The sequence below is a fragment of the Amblyomma americanum genome, chromosome 2 (genome assembly GCF_052857255.1).
Source record: "Amblyomma americanum isolate KBUSLIRL-KWMA chromosome 2, ASM5285725v1, whole genome shotgun sequence".
Classification (NCBI taxonomy): Eukaryota; Metazoa; Arthropoda; class Arachnida; order Ixodida; family Ixodidae; genus Amblyomma; species Amblyomma americanum.
Genome location: NC_135498.1, coordinates 63272234 through 63287172, shown reverse-complemented (window position 1 = coordinate 63287172; position 14939 = coordinate 63272234). Strand labels below are relative to the sequence as shown.

General features: G+C 44.8%; 1 protein-coding gene across 1 annotated transcript; it reads right to left on the bottom strand.

Moving 5' to 3' along the window:
• Positions 1 to 2302: 2302 nt before the first annotated feature.
• On the bottom strand, positions 2303 to 14376 carry LOC144118633 (uncharacterized). The gene is made up of 4 exons (XM_077651513.1): positions 14252 to 14376; positions 9043 to 9210; positions 6209 to 6292; positions 2303 to 2712 (listed from the first exon to the last, which is right to left on the bottom strand). Exons 1-4 carry the CDS (start codon positions 14315 to 14317, stop codon positions 2638 to 2640), a joined length of 393 nt encoding a protein of 130 aa, XP_077507639.1. The 5' UTR covers positions 14318 to 14376; the 3' UTR covers positions 2303 to 2637.
• Positions 14377 to 14939: the final 563 nt, after the last annotated feature.

Sequence of the window (14939 nt, the reverse complement as noted above, 5' to 3'; positions counted from 1 at the left end):
ATTAACGAAAAAACAATTCCGGAATTGTCTGCATATCTGGAACCCTTAGAACTTCGCCTTATCAAAATGATTTTCCAAACTTCGGTCAACCAGTTAAAAAGTGTTGCTTAAACTGACATGATGCACTAGCCAAACGAAATAAGTTCTGTATAACAGAGTCACTAAGATATAATTCTTGAAATGACTCCAGCGGTAGCCTAATGTTTTGAGCATGCGCTTCGTAAGCACGAATAGCGTGGTTCCAATCCCCGTTGCCGCCGTTTTTAGACACGGGTGATAATATGGGCAAAACCGTTCTCCTGGTGTTGTGCTCGGCTTCTTTGGGTAAACTGTTTGAAGAATGTCTATAATTCCACCTTGTGTGCAAGAAAAACTATTCGTGTCTTGGCGCTATGTGGTCAAAGCTGCACTTGCACCAATAAAAAGAATCATCATCATTAGAATTCTAACAACATAAAAATATCGTCACAATGCAGCGTAACGCTGTTAGGTTTGCCTCTAATAATCTTGGAGAGACTGGCGTCCCCATCAACTTAGTAGAAATTAATAAAAACGAAAGGCGAAGCTGTACCAACAATTTAGGCTACAACTGTTTACTCTCTTAGTGGATATAAACTCGGTCTTGATCCCTCAGTACACTTAGCGACGTTAAAAACAGCCGCTTACATTCGCGAGTAAAAAAATATTAGCACAATGACGCCACCGGTACGGTGAAAATCGCGTAGTGTGGCTGGCGGGGCGCAGTGATTTGCGGACACACCTGGTACCTTTGTAATTTGGCTTGTTCCTAACCGCAGCGCTCAGCGTTGCAATTTACCAGCGTCACTTCACTGGTTTTTACTCACGACTGTACAAGTTTTCTTTTTTTTTTCCGGCTTACAATGGAAGGACGGAATCAGACCGATAAGCCATTGTCCCCTGAATTCTGACCAGAAAATACTATTTGTGCCTCTCTTGTCCAATTTTTCTTCTTTGTGCGCCTTAACTTGTGCACCCACCCTGCTCGGGCTAAGGCTACGCCGCATTTCTGCGCGAAAGCGCTGCTCCGTAGGATAAACACCGAACAAGATCTTGCGTTGTTTTTATGCTTGCGGTGTTTGTATGCTTGCAGAGTTTGTGGGCTTGTGCCAAGTGAAATAAAGAAATAAAAATAAATCAAATAAATTAATATCCGCGACTTGGATTCGAACCCCGGGCTGCGCGAACAGACCAGCTTCGCCGCGGCAGAATACGCCTCGTGTTGTTGTTGTTGTAGTTGTCTCAAAAGCGATGGGATATACCCACGGTGGGAGAATGGCCACGACTTGGTGCAGTTCCAAACAGGCCTGGAGTTAAACTGCAACGTACTCTAGCTCTGTGCATCCTCTTCCTCATCGACTAATAGCACAGCTTCTAATGTCAAATGAGAGCTAGGTGTTTTTTTTTGTGCGTGTGCAAAATACGAAAAGGCCTGTCATGCAGGGCGTTTCTGCTGTGCCAATATTCTGTACGAAGGCTCAGTTATAAATAGGTAGGGTTCCAGATGTCGGAAACGCGTGCCGATTCGAATGAGGCCCGCAGTCATCTCTGAGCGGGTGGTTCGCGGGATCTTCAGGTGATTTTGTGGCACGGATAGGACGGCGAGGTTATACAATGGCGGGTGCAAGCTGCATGATCCGGATTGTCAAAACCAAGAGAAGCGCTATAGGCTACTTGAAAGAGTTTACAGATTACTGTCGTTGTTTAGTTCAGCGCACACCTGATGCTTTCCAACTTACTCGTAAATAATGGTGGGCAACTTCAAGTGCGTAACCCTGACCAGGGGCCATTGAATAAACTCTATGGAGAATTAGATATTTATTACTGTTTCAAAACGAATTGAAATCAGACCATGTAGATTTTGTATCTCGTCACATACCGCAAATAAATTGATGAGAGCATGCTCTGGATCTATTCCTACATTCAAGGCAATCCATATTTTGAGTATGGGAGTCCATTAGCACATGTCCTATTAAGTTCCTATGTTGGCAGATTCGCGTGTAGTGTTCAGGTGCTCGAAATTATTCGGAGACATCGACTACAGCGTCCCTCATTCCCTGTGTCGATTTGGGACGTCCAGACCTATAAACCAAATCATAACATGAATTGAAATATTCCTTTCGGCAGCTCAGATAACGGGCCACTTCGTGGCTATTCTTACTAAAGAAACTAGTAAAAATAACGGCCTGGATCAGAACTATGCGCAATCTATTTTATTGGTGTTATAAGTATTTCGTGGCATCCAGCAATCAACTTCTTTCTTGCGACACGAGGGACAATTTCATTCGTAAAGTTTTGCTTAGGAAGACCAAATGTTTGGATTTTCATCTGTAAAGGGTACAAACTAGGTGATGTCCACATTTCTTATACTGCAACTACGAAATACTATTCTGTTTCACTTTTACTAACGGAATTCACCACTATCGACAGCGCATTTCTGAGATGTCGCATATGTTCTTGAGAGTCCACAAGAGGCCGCGATCACGTTCATGCGGATGCTGAGTTCGAAATAACATAGCGCTGGTCGCAGGGCACACCAGCAAAAGCAGCAATTTTGTTCCACGAAGATGCAAAGCAATCAAAGGGGCCGAAGGCAAACGTCCAGTCCGTTCCTTTTGCCTATTGCGCTGGCTTCGGTCGCACGGAATGGATGAAGTGGGCGACATGGAACGATCCGCAAACAATGGCAGTGACCTGAAAAAGAGGCGACAGTACGAATATTGAAATATTTTTTATTTTTTTGTTTCATTAGGAGAAAGAAGGCTACTTTAAAAGAAAATAAATTGAGGTGGATGTATTCATAGTTGTCGCACCTTCCGGCTGTGTTTGCAAATATTACACAAATCCTTGGTACTGGACGTGAACTAAACGCAAATAATGTATTTAAAATGAAAATTTAAGCTCCGCCCTGAGGGCATGGCTCGACTTCAGATTCATAAATCCCTCGTTGTCTTCGTACCACTCCTGGCGCAGTAGTGCAGCGGTTTAGCGATGCGCCACTCTCCTGCGATGGCAGGTGCTGCTACCGGTGGGGCTTGCGCAACCTAGTGTTCCTGTATATGCTCCCGCAGGGAGCAGTGTTGCGCGTCTGTTTTCCCTTGCCGCTCCGAACGCCATTCGCCGAGAGGCGATCACATGATTTTCGTGACGTCAGGTGACGTCAGCTGACTACATAGGCATAGTGTTGCTGTATATGCTCCCTCAGGAACACTACACAGGGGGACAGCCCCTCCTATCTTGAGCACAGTCTACTTTGTTATCCGACGATGGGTATTGTGAAGGCTCCATCTGGACGAGGATGTGGCCAGGGGCTCCCCATCTTGAGTGCTGTCTGCACTGTTATTCGACTGAGGCGGTATTGTGAAGCCCTCCAGCGGCCAGAGGTTGTCTTTGCATATCACTTCGCAGAGAGGGACACTGTCTTTCATGTTACGTTAAATTATTTTGCTTTGATATCTATTTTTATTTACGACAACACAAGGCCTCCGTTTAACCAAGTCGAATGTAAGTTGCTCTGTGGCCTAAGGGTAGCGCACCCGGTCCACGACCCATGAGCTAGAAGTTAATCTTTGTTCGACTATTTTTGTTTTGAGCGCAATCGCATTTATTTCTTCAATGGAACTACTTAATGATAGTGCAATGGCACCATGATCTTGATAAGTTCTCGGTGCGGCAGTGCGTGCCTCGTAAAACGCTCCTGGAGCAGATACTTTTTAAGGCGATAGCCGTTATTAATGAGGAAGCCTAGGGGACGAACATGCGTTCACGTGGCTACATCCGTGTAATGGGAAAGGCAGAGACATGAGGAAGGAAGACAAAGATAAATTTTCACGAAGCAATGAAGATCGTAGTAATTACTTAATCGACGGAACGGAAAGTTTGAAGGAGGTAGTGAAGAAAAGGAGTAGAAAGAGGAACGTAGGGGATTGTTCCGAAACAATTTCGACCACAAGCGGTTTTTTACCCCGCACTGGCATAGCCCAACTAAACTGAGTATTTTACATTCGCCTCGATCCAAGAACGACTGCCGCAACCGGGATTACATCCAGCGTCCTTGACCTTAGCAGCTGAATGCCATGAAATAGGCTGTCACAACTGCGGAGCGAGCCTATAGGCTGTGCATGTTTTACAGTCACACGAAACCAACGAAGAACAACCGCACTTTATGGCAGTTGGTCTTCGCAAATGGCCTTCGCAATGTTTAATATTTATATTTAGTGTGACATATCAGACATAACGAGACTCTTAAGTGTGTTGTGTGGTAACAAATTTGAAAAAAAAGGGGCGCAGAAGGCGTTCTGCCCGTGTCACTGTGCGTAGCCTTTCTATGGAAGAGCGTACAGCGATTACAGTGTCAGCTGTGGCCTCTGTTCATTTTCATGACACGGCAAGGAACCGGAAATTTTTCCGAGCTTGTCTTGCCTACCAACATTTTAGAGATTCTGCTCATTCCTTTGAATATTTCCCCTTTTATATCGGGTGTCTGTAGATCGCAATAATTAAGCGCAGTTTAATGCTATAAATATACGGTCCGCGCAAAACATTCGCATAAGCACGGCCGAGTACAATCAGAATTAGGGACGTGAAACCCAGTATGCAAGCAAGAGTACATTTATTGTGCAAGCATTTCTACTGAGGGTCACACACTAACGGAGGTGAAGTGCTCTTTGCCGCGTCACGGATTACCTTTTTCTTGTCTATAGTACCGTAGGATTCTAAAATAATTCGCAATTCACTAAATTTACCCAAAATACCAGAATATTTGGCAGTGCAATGTCCTTCCTGACGGGCGCTTTGTGCATATAAAGAAACAGCACTTTGCAAATAAGACAAAGAGGACGTTAGTGTAAGGAGAACGGTGTATTTTTGCAGGTTTGCTGGAAAAAATACTGCGGCAAAGTATCCAATTACCTCATCCCGCAGACAAGTTCATTTCAGCCTAGGAAGAACGATGGCCCAGTTTCATTCGTCAGGGTCGTTTGTTGGAGGCAAGGAAGAATTGCGGAGGAAATGTTTTTTGCTGCCATGTTTACTCTCGACGCTTCACAAGATGTTCTCGTTGCCCTTGAGTGGTCCGGTAACTTTGGAAGGTTGAAGAAAGGCAGAGCGGCACACCGATTGTAAATTGCAAAAGTTGTCTTATAATCTGCCCCATGTTTTAAACACATATCAACATACAACGGGGATATACAAAAGCTGAGCTGCGGAAATATTTTATCCAAATGCCATTTAATATCTCCACTTGTTGATTGTTGAACGTTTGCTTGAGTGTTAATGTATTTTTTCTTTCAACGTATGTATGGCCATTTCAGTGTTTTCATTTTTAAACATTATTCGATTCAGTCTATATATGTGTCAAGTGTTTTCTTTATTTATTCTACTTCTGTATGTGTGACTGGTTTTGCAAAATGTCCTGTACCGCTCGTGTGCTACTGCTTGTAGGGGTTTACTGGACCCAGTCAAGCTGCCCAGGCAGCTTTTATCCAGGAAACCCTCCAGTTTAACCCGGAAAATAAACTTATTGACTATATTGACTTAATTCCGACACTTACGATTAAATTTGGTTACTGTAGTCTATAATCACCATTCTATAACTGCTGAAATAACAACTAGATTAAGTATTGGCGACTGGACATTGGTTCGCAGTAACGTTTCTATGTACTCTCGTGACACACCTATAATTGTGCTTTAACGATTAAAAATGTACGTACAGCACCTCGTTAGAGTCCGCTCAGAACAGGGAAAAATGATAGCCTCGCTAAACTATTTGTCTAGCGCGCACAGAAAACCTTGCTGTGTCTCGAAATATCGCGTGCAATTCGAGCTTGTTTACTGCCTCTGTTGCCTAGGCTTTAAGATCATTTTTGTCAGAAGCCAGCCATATTCATTCTGTGAGGAAAGATGTGGTGTGCCTAGAGGTGAGGTGAAAGAAGTAATTCGCTTTTATTTTGTTCCGAATGGTACTCTTCAGATATGACATAAGTGATTAGAATGATGACCCATGGTTATGAAAATAGGGCTGAAGTGTTCCTGCGTACCGAACTTTTCCCGTTCACCTTAGTAGTGTTAATACAATGTATTTCTTGGTGAAATTAATTTTTGCTAAATTAAAGCATCGTCAAACAAGCCAAGGCAATTTGAAGTCCCCATACCCTCTGAAAACGTGCAACGTGCATAAAATATTACTCACTCCATCAGTGAAGGACTCATTTCTGACACTGCCCACGCCGCCGAACATGTAGCAGGAGGCAGCTACAAGATGGAATACGCTGTACTGAAATGAAGAACGAATAAAATATTAGTGATAATGCTTAATAATTGTGTGCGGCCTTAAATAAATTATGCAGCTTACATGACGTCGGGACGTAAATGCAAACGGTTTTTGACATACTCTATTTTCTTGACCGCTAAGATGATATTAGTGCAAAGGGTAAAAAATAACATGTTACATATGGCTTAAAAACCCTCCGTAAACATGTTATACCGCTGTCACACGGAATTCCTCTAAGGCCTTTCCAGCAAAGGCATTTATTTTCACCAAAGGAGTGAAAGCTTAAAATAGCAGCGACGTTGCTACGCGGTGCAGCTCAAAGGGGATACAGTCGTTGAGGCTTAGCATCCGCTGTTGTGCTCGAGCCGGCAGAAGTGAATGTTTTAAAATTAAAGTGGGGAATTCTGTTCATTCGCTGAGCTCAGGCAGTTTTTTATTCTAATTGTTTCCTTAAAATGACTGCAAGAGCTACGCTCATCATCATCAGCAGCAGGTTTTGTGTGTTACCTTGGCCGCCAGGGGTACTCGGTTTTGCTGCTACACTTTTACTGTCTTAAAATCTGGGCGTAAAATATAAACACCCGTACAAAAATCAAAGCCAGACACACTTCTCGTATTTAAAAAAAAATGTTTTCAAACATTTTTTGCTGTATCTATTTTTTTATTGCTTTTACTTTTTGACGTTGGATGGCACTGCGATCTCCGGTGCTCGAAGGCCGCGCCTTTGGGCTCCAAATGTCTCTGACGAGCTCCTTCGCCTCCAAGGCCCTTAGCGGCAAAGGCGCAACATTTGTGCCGTGTAGCTGAACTCCTTACGCCTTTGGATATAAGGACCTGATTCTCAAAGGCTTTTGCGGTGCCCCTGTGACAGGGGTTATTAGAAAGCTATGGAAGCCAGCGTTTCTAAAAGCGCAAAGGCTTCTTATATGCACTTTTCTCGTTTGACGTCAACGTTCCGCCTCAGCACGGCCTTCCGCAAAGGAGTTAACGCGTTGCTGTTTCATTTCTTGAGCCGTAGATGCAGCCTGTGCCAACTTCTTGCAACTAAAGCCAATATTGCCTTGTTTTCCAAGACCGTAGCGTCATCTATCGTCCTCGGAGTGAAGCAGCCCGAAAAGGTCACGGAAAAAAAAGCATGCGTTCATTGGAAGGAACAAGAGGCTCTGGCCACTAATCGCCTACCGGCGCCTGTGTGTCGGTGCCAATAAGGCAGGAATGATCGTTTTTAGGAAATGGCAGGCACAGTAACTGAACCCGAATTTTAGGTGGACACCTAGGCCGCCAAGCTACTCGAGGAGGGGGCGAAAAAGAAACACGAAAAAAGGTGGAGTACTGGAAAACTCCTCAATAAATGCGACCACTTGGGGATCCTTAACATGCGCTAAAAACACACAATACACGGCTGACTTTCTCGGTTCATAAAAATATGCTTCCGGGTAAGGGGAGGGAGGATTAATTTCTCACTTTCGATGGACACCTGAGCAGTGCAGTAGAGTAGGGGCGAATGACGGAATGAAAAAAAATAGGAAAAGAGGCACCATGGAGAAGGACTGCAGAATAACTTCAAACACCTGGGGACCTTTATTATGTGCTAACAGCGCACAGCACACGGGTACGTTTTTCACTTCGCCTCCATCAAAACATGGCCGGTGCGGCCACGGTTGAAATCAGCTACTCTGGCTCAGTAGCCAATCGCGCTAACCACAGTGCTACCGCGACGGGTGATAGCTGGAAAAGCTAATTTGCGTACTCAGGGCTCTCTCGGACATTCCTAAATGAGGCTGAGGTTTAACCCGACTATTCTCGCTGAGTAGACGAGCGCACTATCTTAAAGTGTCACCGACGCGGGTGATGCGCGAAAAAGCTCATTTCCATACCCTATGCTCTTTCGGACCTGTCTAAGTGAGGCTTAATGCTTGCTTATTATATATTCCACCAGTAGTCGAAGTTTGTTAGCTAAACAGTGGGAAAGCGGTGCTTTTAGCGTGGTTAATGCTCAAGCTCACTCCGCGGTATTGCTAAGCCTCTACATATTTCAATTGCTGTACGAAATGAAGAAAGAAACGCAGGGTAACAGCTTGACGTCGGTGGTGCAAACGACATCTTGAATAGGGTGTTCCTTGCTAGCGGAGCCTTGTTTCATGCGCAAGTAGGACTTGTTATCTGTTTTGTAGATATTGCTCACCAGCGCAATAGCCGGATCAACACACACGAGAGACACTGCACACTTTACTAGCGATCACAAAAGAAATATCTGAACACACAAAGCATCATTTGTTTCGCGATCTTCAGTAAAATGCGAAACGTGTGGCATGTGTGATGTACAGTCAACTTGGTCTAATTCCCGGGCTTTTATCAGCCAGACCAAGCTCCGACTTTCCAAATTATACACTTCAGGCACTCCCACTCCCTACTAGCCATCGCTTTCGTGACCGGCAAAGCAGCTCCGGAAGCCATGGCACGAATAAAAGCACCTTGACAGGAAAGGGAGTGAACAAGTGCACAGCAGACCTCACCGAATGCCCCAAACTGCGCCACTTGGCGTCCTTAAAATTTCGTTCCTCTAATGTAATGTCTAGAATGACCTCCAAAGCAAACGCTTATTCTCCTACATGAACAGTGCAGTTAAAAAAGTGCGCTTCTACATTGTTCCACACAAGCGTCGCATTAAGGCAGGTTTCCGCAAAGTCGCCGTATCACATTGTGTTACAATGATTACATGCGATGGTACAGGTGTATAAGTGGGAACTCACGTAAAGAAGCCTGGGAAGCATGAGGGCCGTGGGCACGCTGAGCGAGGAAGACATCAAGAAGACGCCGCCGTTGGAGGTGATGGCGCAGGCACAGGTGTAGAGGAACTCTTCACTCCACGTCGAGGCACCGAAGGTCCCGTACATTGTCCAAAGAGCAGAGCCAATGACCTTCAAAAGTCCCATTAAAGTATGCAACCATAGTTACATAAGAAAGAGCACCCGGGTGACAACTACGAAGATAGTGCTCATGGCAGCGGCTGTGGGGTCACGTAGCCTATGTAAACGCTGCAGCGTTTCACCTGACCGCAGGATGAATGCAGGTTGAACGCGAAGTAAAACCCGTTAGGTTTTGTGGAGTGGAAATGTATTTCTTCACAAAATATTTCGCAGAGGGGCAGATAGGACAGATTGAGAAACGAGGAGAATGAATTTTCTTCAGAAAAGAGTAGTGTCAATGACATGAGACCAGTTCATGATACGCCCAAGAACAAAAGCGATAGAAGAGTAGTCGGCGACAAAAATTGATCACGTATTGTCCAATACCAAGAGACTGTTTATTAGTCAAAAATTCTTGCACCTTTTCTTTTGGGGGTGGGAAGGGGTTATTTTCTGCATGTGCGTTATAAACGCGTCTTCAGTTACTGCATGGCGGCGAAATAGACATTATTATTATTAATATGTTTAAGTTTGTTTGCATTTATTTTTCTCAGAATAGCAGTGCGGCTATTTGGACCGTTTGGTGCGCACTTTGACGAAGGCGGAAAAAGGAGAAAGCTAGATTTCGGAGGACCCACGTCAAATTCGGGACAAATGTAACCGAGTCCCCATCCAAGTTCCGAACCGTGCCGCACATCATGTAGGCGTCACGTGACGCAGTCCAAGTGTCGAAACTGGCGACTTCCGTGGGCAGTTTCTTTCTACAAAACAGATTAACACAGCGCAACAGAACGAGGACAATATAGAAGAAACACCAAACTCAGAACGGGCGCTGTGCTGCGTTTCGTGTTTCTTCTATCTTGTCCTTGTTCCGTTGAGCTGTGTTAATCTGTTTCGTAGAATGTGTGAACCAATTAGACCACGCAGAATCCTCTTAGAACGCAGTTTCTTTCGTTCTTCATTCAGCCTCGCCTTTGTTCCTTCCCTTACGGCGCGGATCGGCTGTCTATGGTGATGTGAGACAGTTACTGCGCCATTTCCTTTCCTCATAAACCAATTTCAATTTCACGCGTAGACACAGGAGAGTTGCATTATATGTGAGAGCAAAGATTGGAAGAAGAAACGCGCATCGCAACAACCGCGTCCGCCGAAGCAATGACGACGACTTTAGCAACAGGAACCTCCTGTGGCTAGGAGCCCTCGCCACAATTGGTGAGAGCCCCTAAATCCCGACCCCGAAGGGCCAGGAAGCCACCTTGTACGCCGGTATTGACACCAAGAGTGCATCAGCATGTGGCGCCATGTAGTGCGGCACGGTTCGCAACTTGGCGGGGTGGGGGGGAGGGGGGGAGGGGGTCAGTTACTTTGGTCCTGAATAGTACATGGGTCTTCCGCTGCGCTGTTTTTTTTTGCGCGTTTGCATGCACGTGACATCGTGCGCCTGTCTCAACACCATGAGTGCATCGTTAATTGGCGCCTGCATGCAGAGCTGTTGCGGCACAAGCGAAACTTGGTTCCGGAACTTGGCCACTGGCCGTTACACAAGAAACAGCAGCAATGCGGAAGTCTGTCGAGGACAGAGCAGGAGGTATAATGCTGGCAGCGCTGCACCAGGCGCCTTATCAGAGCGATGTAATCGCCGCGCATTCAGGCGCGTGAAGGGTGTTGTCACATGGTATTTTCAACAATTTCTCGGGCTTTCAGTTCTGACGAATAAAACGGGGTACGCTACACAACAATAACTGATGGGCACGTTGGTCTGACAAGATTTCCAGTGAAACAGCGCAACGGCACAAGGCCAGAGGACAAGAAAGGACGATACACAGCGCTGACTAACAACAGAATGTTTATTCAGTGAGCCATGCTTATGCCTCTGGCATCTCCGTACAAAACTTCTTGGCCCTCTTACAAACATACCTTGAGTCCACTTACGCTGAATTTGATGGGCGTGTTTTTATTCAAAAGAAAGGGATATGCATAGGAGCGTGGATTGCTCCATTGCTCAGCGATTTTTACTTAGCCATGCTAGACAGGACCCTTGAAAATCGTCTCATTAGCTCAAATGCTGGAAAAGTTTTCCGTTTTGTAGATGACTACCTGATTCTGATAAAATCCGATGCGGTGAATTTTGATCAAGAAGTTAATGCCATTCTTTCAGTTTTTTCTGAAGTCCTCGCGCCTCTTGAAGTGACACACGAAGTACCTGTTGATGACTGCATAAAATTTTTCGACTTGACCCTGTACTTCACTGTTGCACATATGTGCTGGTCTTTTGAACCTAGGAGCAAAAAGCCGTTGCTTCCGTACAGTTCCTCTCATTCGAAGCTCGTAAAAAGGGGCATTATAGCGTCTTGCTTCAGTAACGCCATGAAAAAATCTTGCACCCACAGGACTGCCAATAGTTTTTATTATCAGGTTCAGAGGCTCGTTACTGCAGGATACCCCCTCAACGTCTTAGCAGCTGTAGCGGAGGGGACGCTGAAAAAGTTAAAACTTTCCGCCGCTGTCGACCATAGTACCAGAAGAAAAAAATGTGTCTGTGATACGCTACATTCATGTTGCATCGCATAATTTGAAAAGAATAGGTAAGAGAGACGGAGTAGATGTTGTGTTTTCAGCTCCTGTGAAATTCAGGAGTCTGTGCGCGCGTGTAAATGGCCCCAAAAAGTCAAATGAAGGTGAACCCATCTGCACAAAAAAGCATGAGGTAAAATTTATGAAGTGCGTAGAGAATCTGGTTTATTCGATCCCTTTGAGTTGTGGTGGTTCATACGTTGGAAAAACTGGTCGTTGTTTGAACGATAGGCTGAGGGAGCACAAAAATGATGTCAAGAACGCTGCCCGCCACATTGATGTTCACTGTCGTGATTGTTCGTGCCAGCCTCTGTATGACAAAACCAGAATTGTTGATAGACACAAAGATCAGCTGACTAGGGAAGTTATCGAAGCGTCTGAGATCTTGAAGCTGGGTCAGAGGTGCGTAAGCACCCCTTCTGTCGCTATCTTGCAGAAAGAACGTCAATTTTTGCACACGTGTTAGCCTTGTGTTATCAATTACGTGCCTGGTTGGAGGGATACCTGTCACGGTTCTGTGTGTGTTTTTTGTGTTTTTTCAGTGTCACTGGCGCCTTTATAAGCATGGCTCACTGAATAAACATTCTGTTGTTAGTCACCGCTGTGTATCGTCCTTTCTTGTCTTCTGGCCTTGTGCCGTTGCGCTTTTTCACCGGGGTACACTACCGTTACATCGACGAAAGCACCCGGATCAGACCGTTTTAATGGCGCTCAACACTTTTCCTTCTTAAGGCTGGCTGTTTAAAGTGGTATTCAAAGGGGTAAATACATAATGCTAGCTACTTAACAGTACGTGGAGCAAAAAATACTGTTGGGAACATTGCATAGCTCATTGAAACATTCATTTGATTTCAGTTAGGAAGAAGTGACCGCAGCGGTGGCTGATGGGTTGAGCATCCGCCTCGCATGAGGCAGGTGCGCGGTTCGAACCCCAGTGCCATCGGGTACCCACCGGTAATACAACGTGTACAAGCTTTGTCCTGGTCTGGTGCTCGGCTTATTTAGGGTTAAATGGTTGGGAAATGGGTCTCTGACCCCATTTTGTGAAGTCGAAAATATCTTGTGCCATGGCGCTCTTTGGCCATAGATGCTCTTGCGCCATAAAAATCCATAGTCATCCTCATAATCAATTAGGAAGAACCATGTGTTATTTTAAATCCTCATTCATTTTACCTGGGATAACCTATGCCGGATGATAGCCGAAGATGTTCTGAAACGTTTGTAAAGCTTTTTCAGTTAAAAGAGCGGTTTTGTCGGCATAGTGTTCTCATCGATGTAGCGAATCAGAATACTGCTCAGACGTGCTTACTGGTAGGCTGGTTAACTAATACTGAATAAATAACTTTTTACTAGTACTTCCAGTCTCCTTATACATTAGGAGGCGAGAAGCTCACCGTGAGTCATATGCCCATCGATTTTTAGAATTTCGAAAACACAGTTACCCTGAGCGCTGTGGCGTAACCTATTTTGGCTATTTCTACGAGTTACGTGTACTGAAGGAGCTGCTATGCCTGCAGGCTTCTCGAAATCACATGTTTTTTGATGCGATGTATGCAGAATTTCATGAATAACATCGAAGATGGTAACTGCGTCTTCGAATTTCTAAGAACTGACATGGATATTATATACAGTGGGCCACACGCCTTCAGAAAATAAGGAGACCTAGAATTTGAAACGGTAACTATTGAATGTTATCTATACCAGCCTGCTAGTTAGCACCACTAAGCTGGATTGTGATGCGCTACACCGCTGATAGTGTTATACCAAAGAAACCCCGCTCTTCTTACTGAAAATGCCAAATCTTAAAAAGGTGAGAACATATGGGATGAAATAACCGGTACACAACAATCAGAAGGTCATCAACTAGCGATGAGGGTAGGGTTTCACATGAGTGAAGCGTGGCACGGGTGGCCATGGCACTTATCGGCATACTGCAACAAACCCGTTCACGCTGGCACGCTGCATTTCTATTAATGCAAGATCCTGAAGCATCAGTATGAACATAAAGCACTAGAGGTTATGATGCATTATAGATTATTCAGAAAGGTGTTGGATGTGTAACCACCCCACCCTTCTCACTTCACCCAAAATAGATCGTGTAGCTCTTAGAGTGATAGTAGCTTTTGAATTTTTTTTCTCTTCCTTCTCTTTTCGCATGTCTCTGCACGTCATCTGTATTTATTAAGACATTATGCAGTGTCTAATTATGGCTGATCGCGTCGACTGCCGCTAAATCACTCGCTTAGTAAGTGTGCGCGTGCGTGTGTCTTCCGCTGTCCTGATATTGAGGAGTGCTACGCGTTCGTGATATCTTGCAGCTTCGTCTCCTATCATATTTTTTTTTACAAAACCGCGAAAAGTAACGTAAGCAGTCTTAAAACGTCCTTCGAGATACAGTGAGTGCTCAGTGTTACGTGGCGACTGTAACGTAACAAAACGCAAAGCGAGTCAATCTACCTATATAGTCGGGCGCACTCACCACTTCCACAAAGTTGAGCCACCCGTCTGGGCTCTTGAGGTACTCTCGGATATATAGGGCACACATGGCTCCCAGAGGTTAGCTCCCCTCTGAATTTACTCTAGTGAAGCGCTGGACGGTTGCCGCCGGATCCTTGTGGAGAGAGGAGCCAGCGTCATTATTTGCAAGCAGCAGAGGGTTGCTTGTTCTTTGTATATCAGATCAAACGAGCCTCACTAATACATTTCCTTGTTGTGCTGAGGACATTAACCTTAAAGGTTAAGAAAAATTGCTCTACAATCTTGAGGTAAAAACCACTTCTTTCGATTTTTCGTATATGGCTAGTGAGATCTTTCTAGAACACAAAAGAAAACACACCGTTTTTAACTTTTTTTTCTGTTGGGCACTTAACGTGAGTAGGTGTTTGCCTAACATTATTGTTCCTACGTTGTTGCAAACATGACACTGTGCATTCTTTAGTAATTCGGGATTTGCGGTGATCCGGACTGAAATTAACGGTGGTTTTAGGTGACAAAAAATAAGCGAAATGCGACTTAGGGGATAGACTAACATAAGGCTGTGTAGTGTTATATATGGAAGGGGTGTAGAATTGAGTAGGAAATGTTTATCAATTAGGTACCTGTAGCTCCTGCTTGTGACGCTCTCAGCGGGCAGATTGGAAGCAGTTTACTTCACGCCGACAGAAACC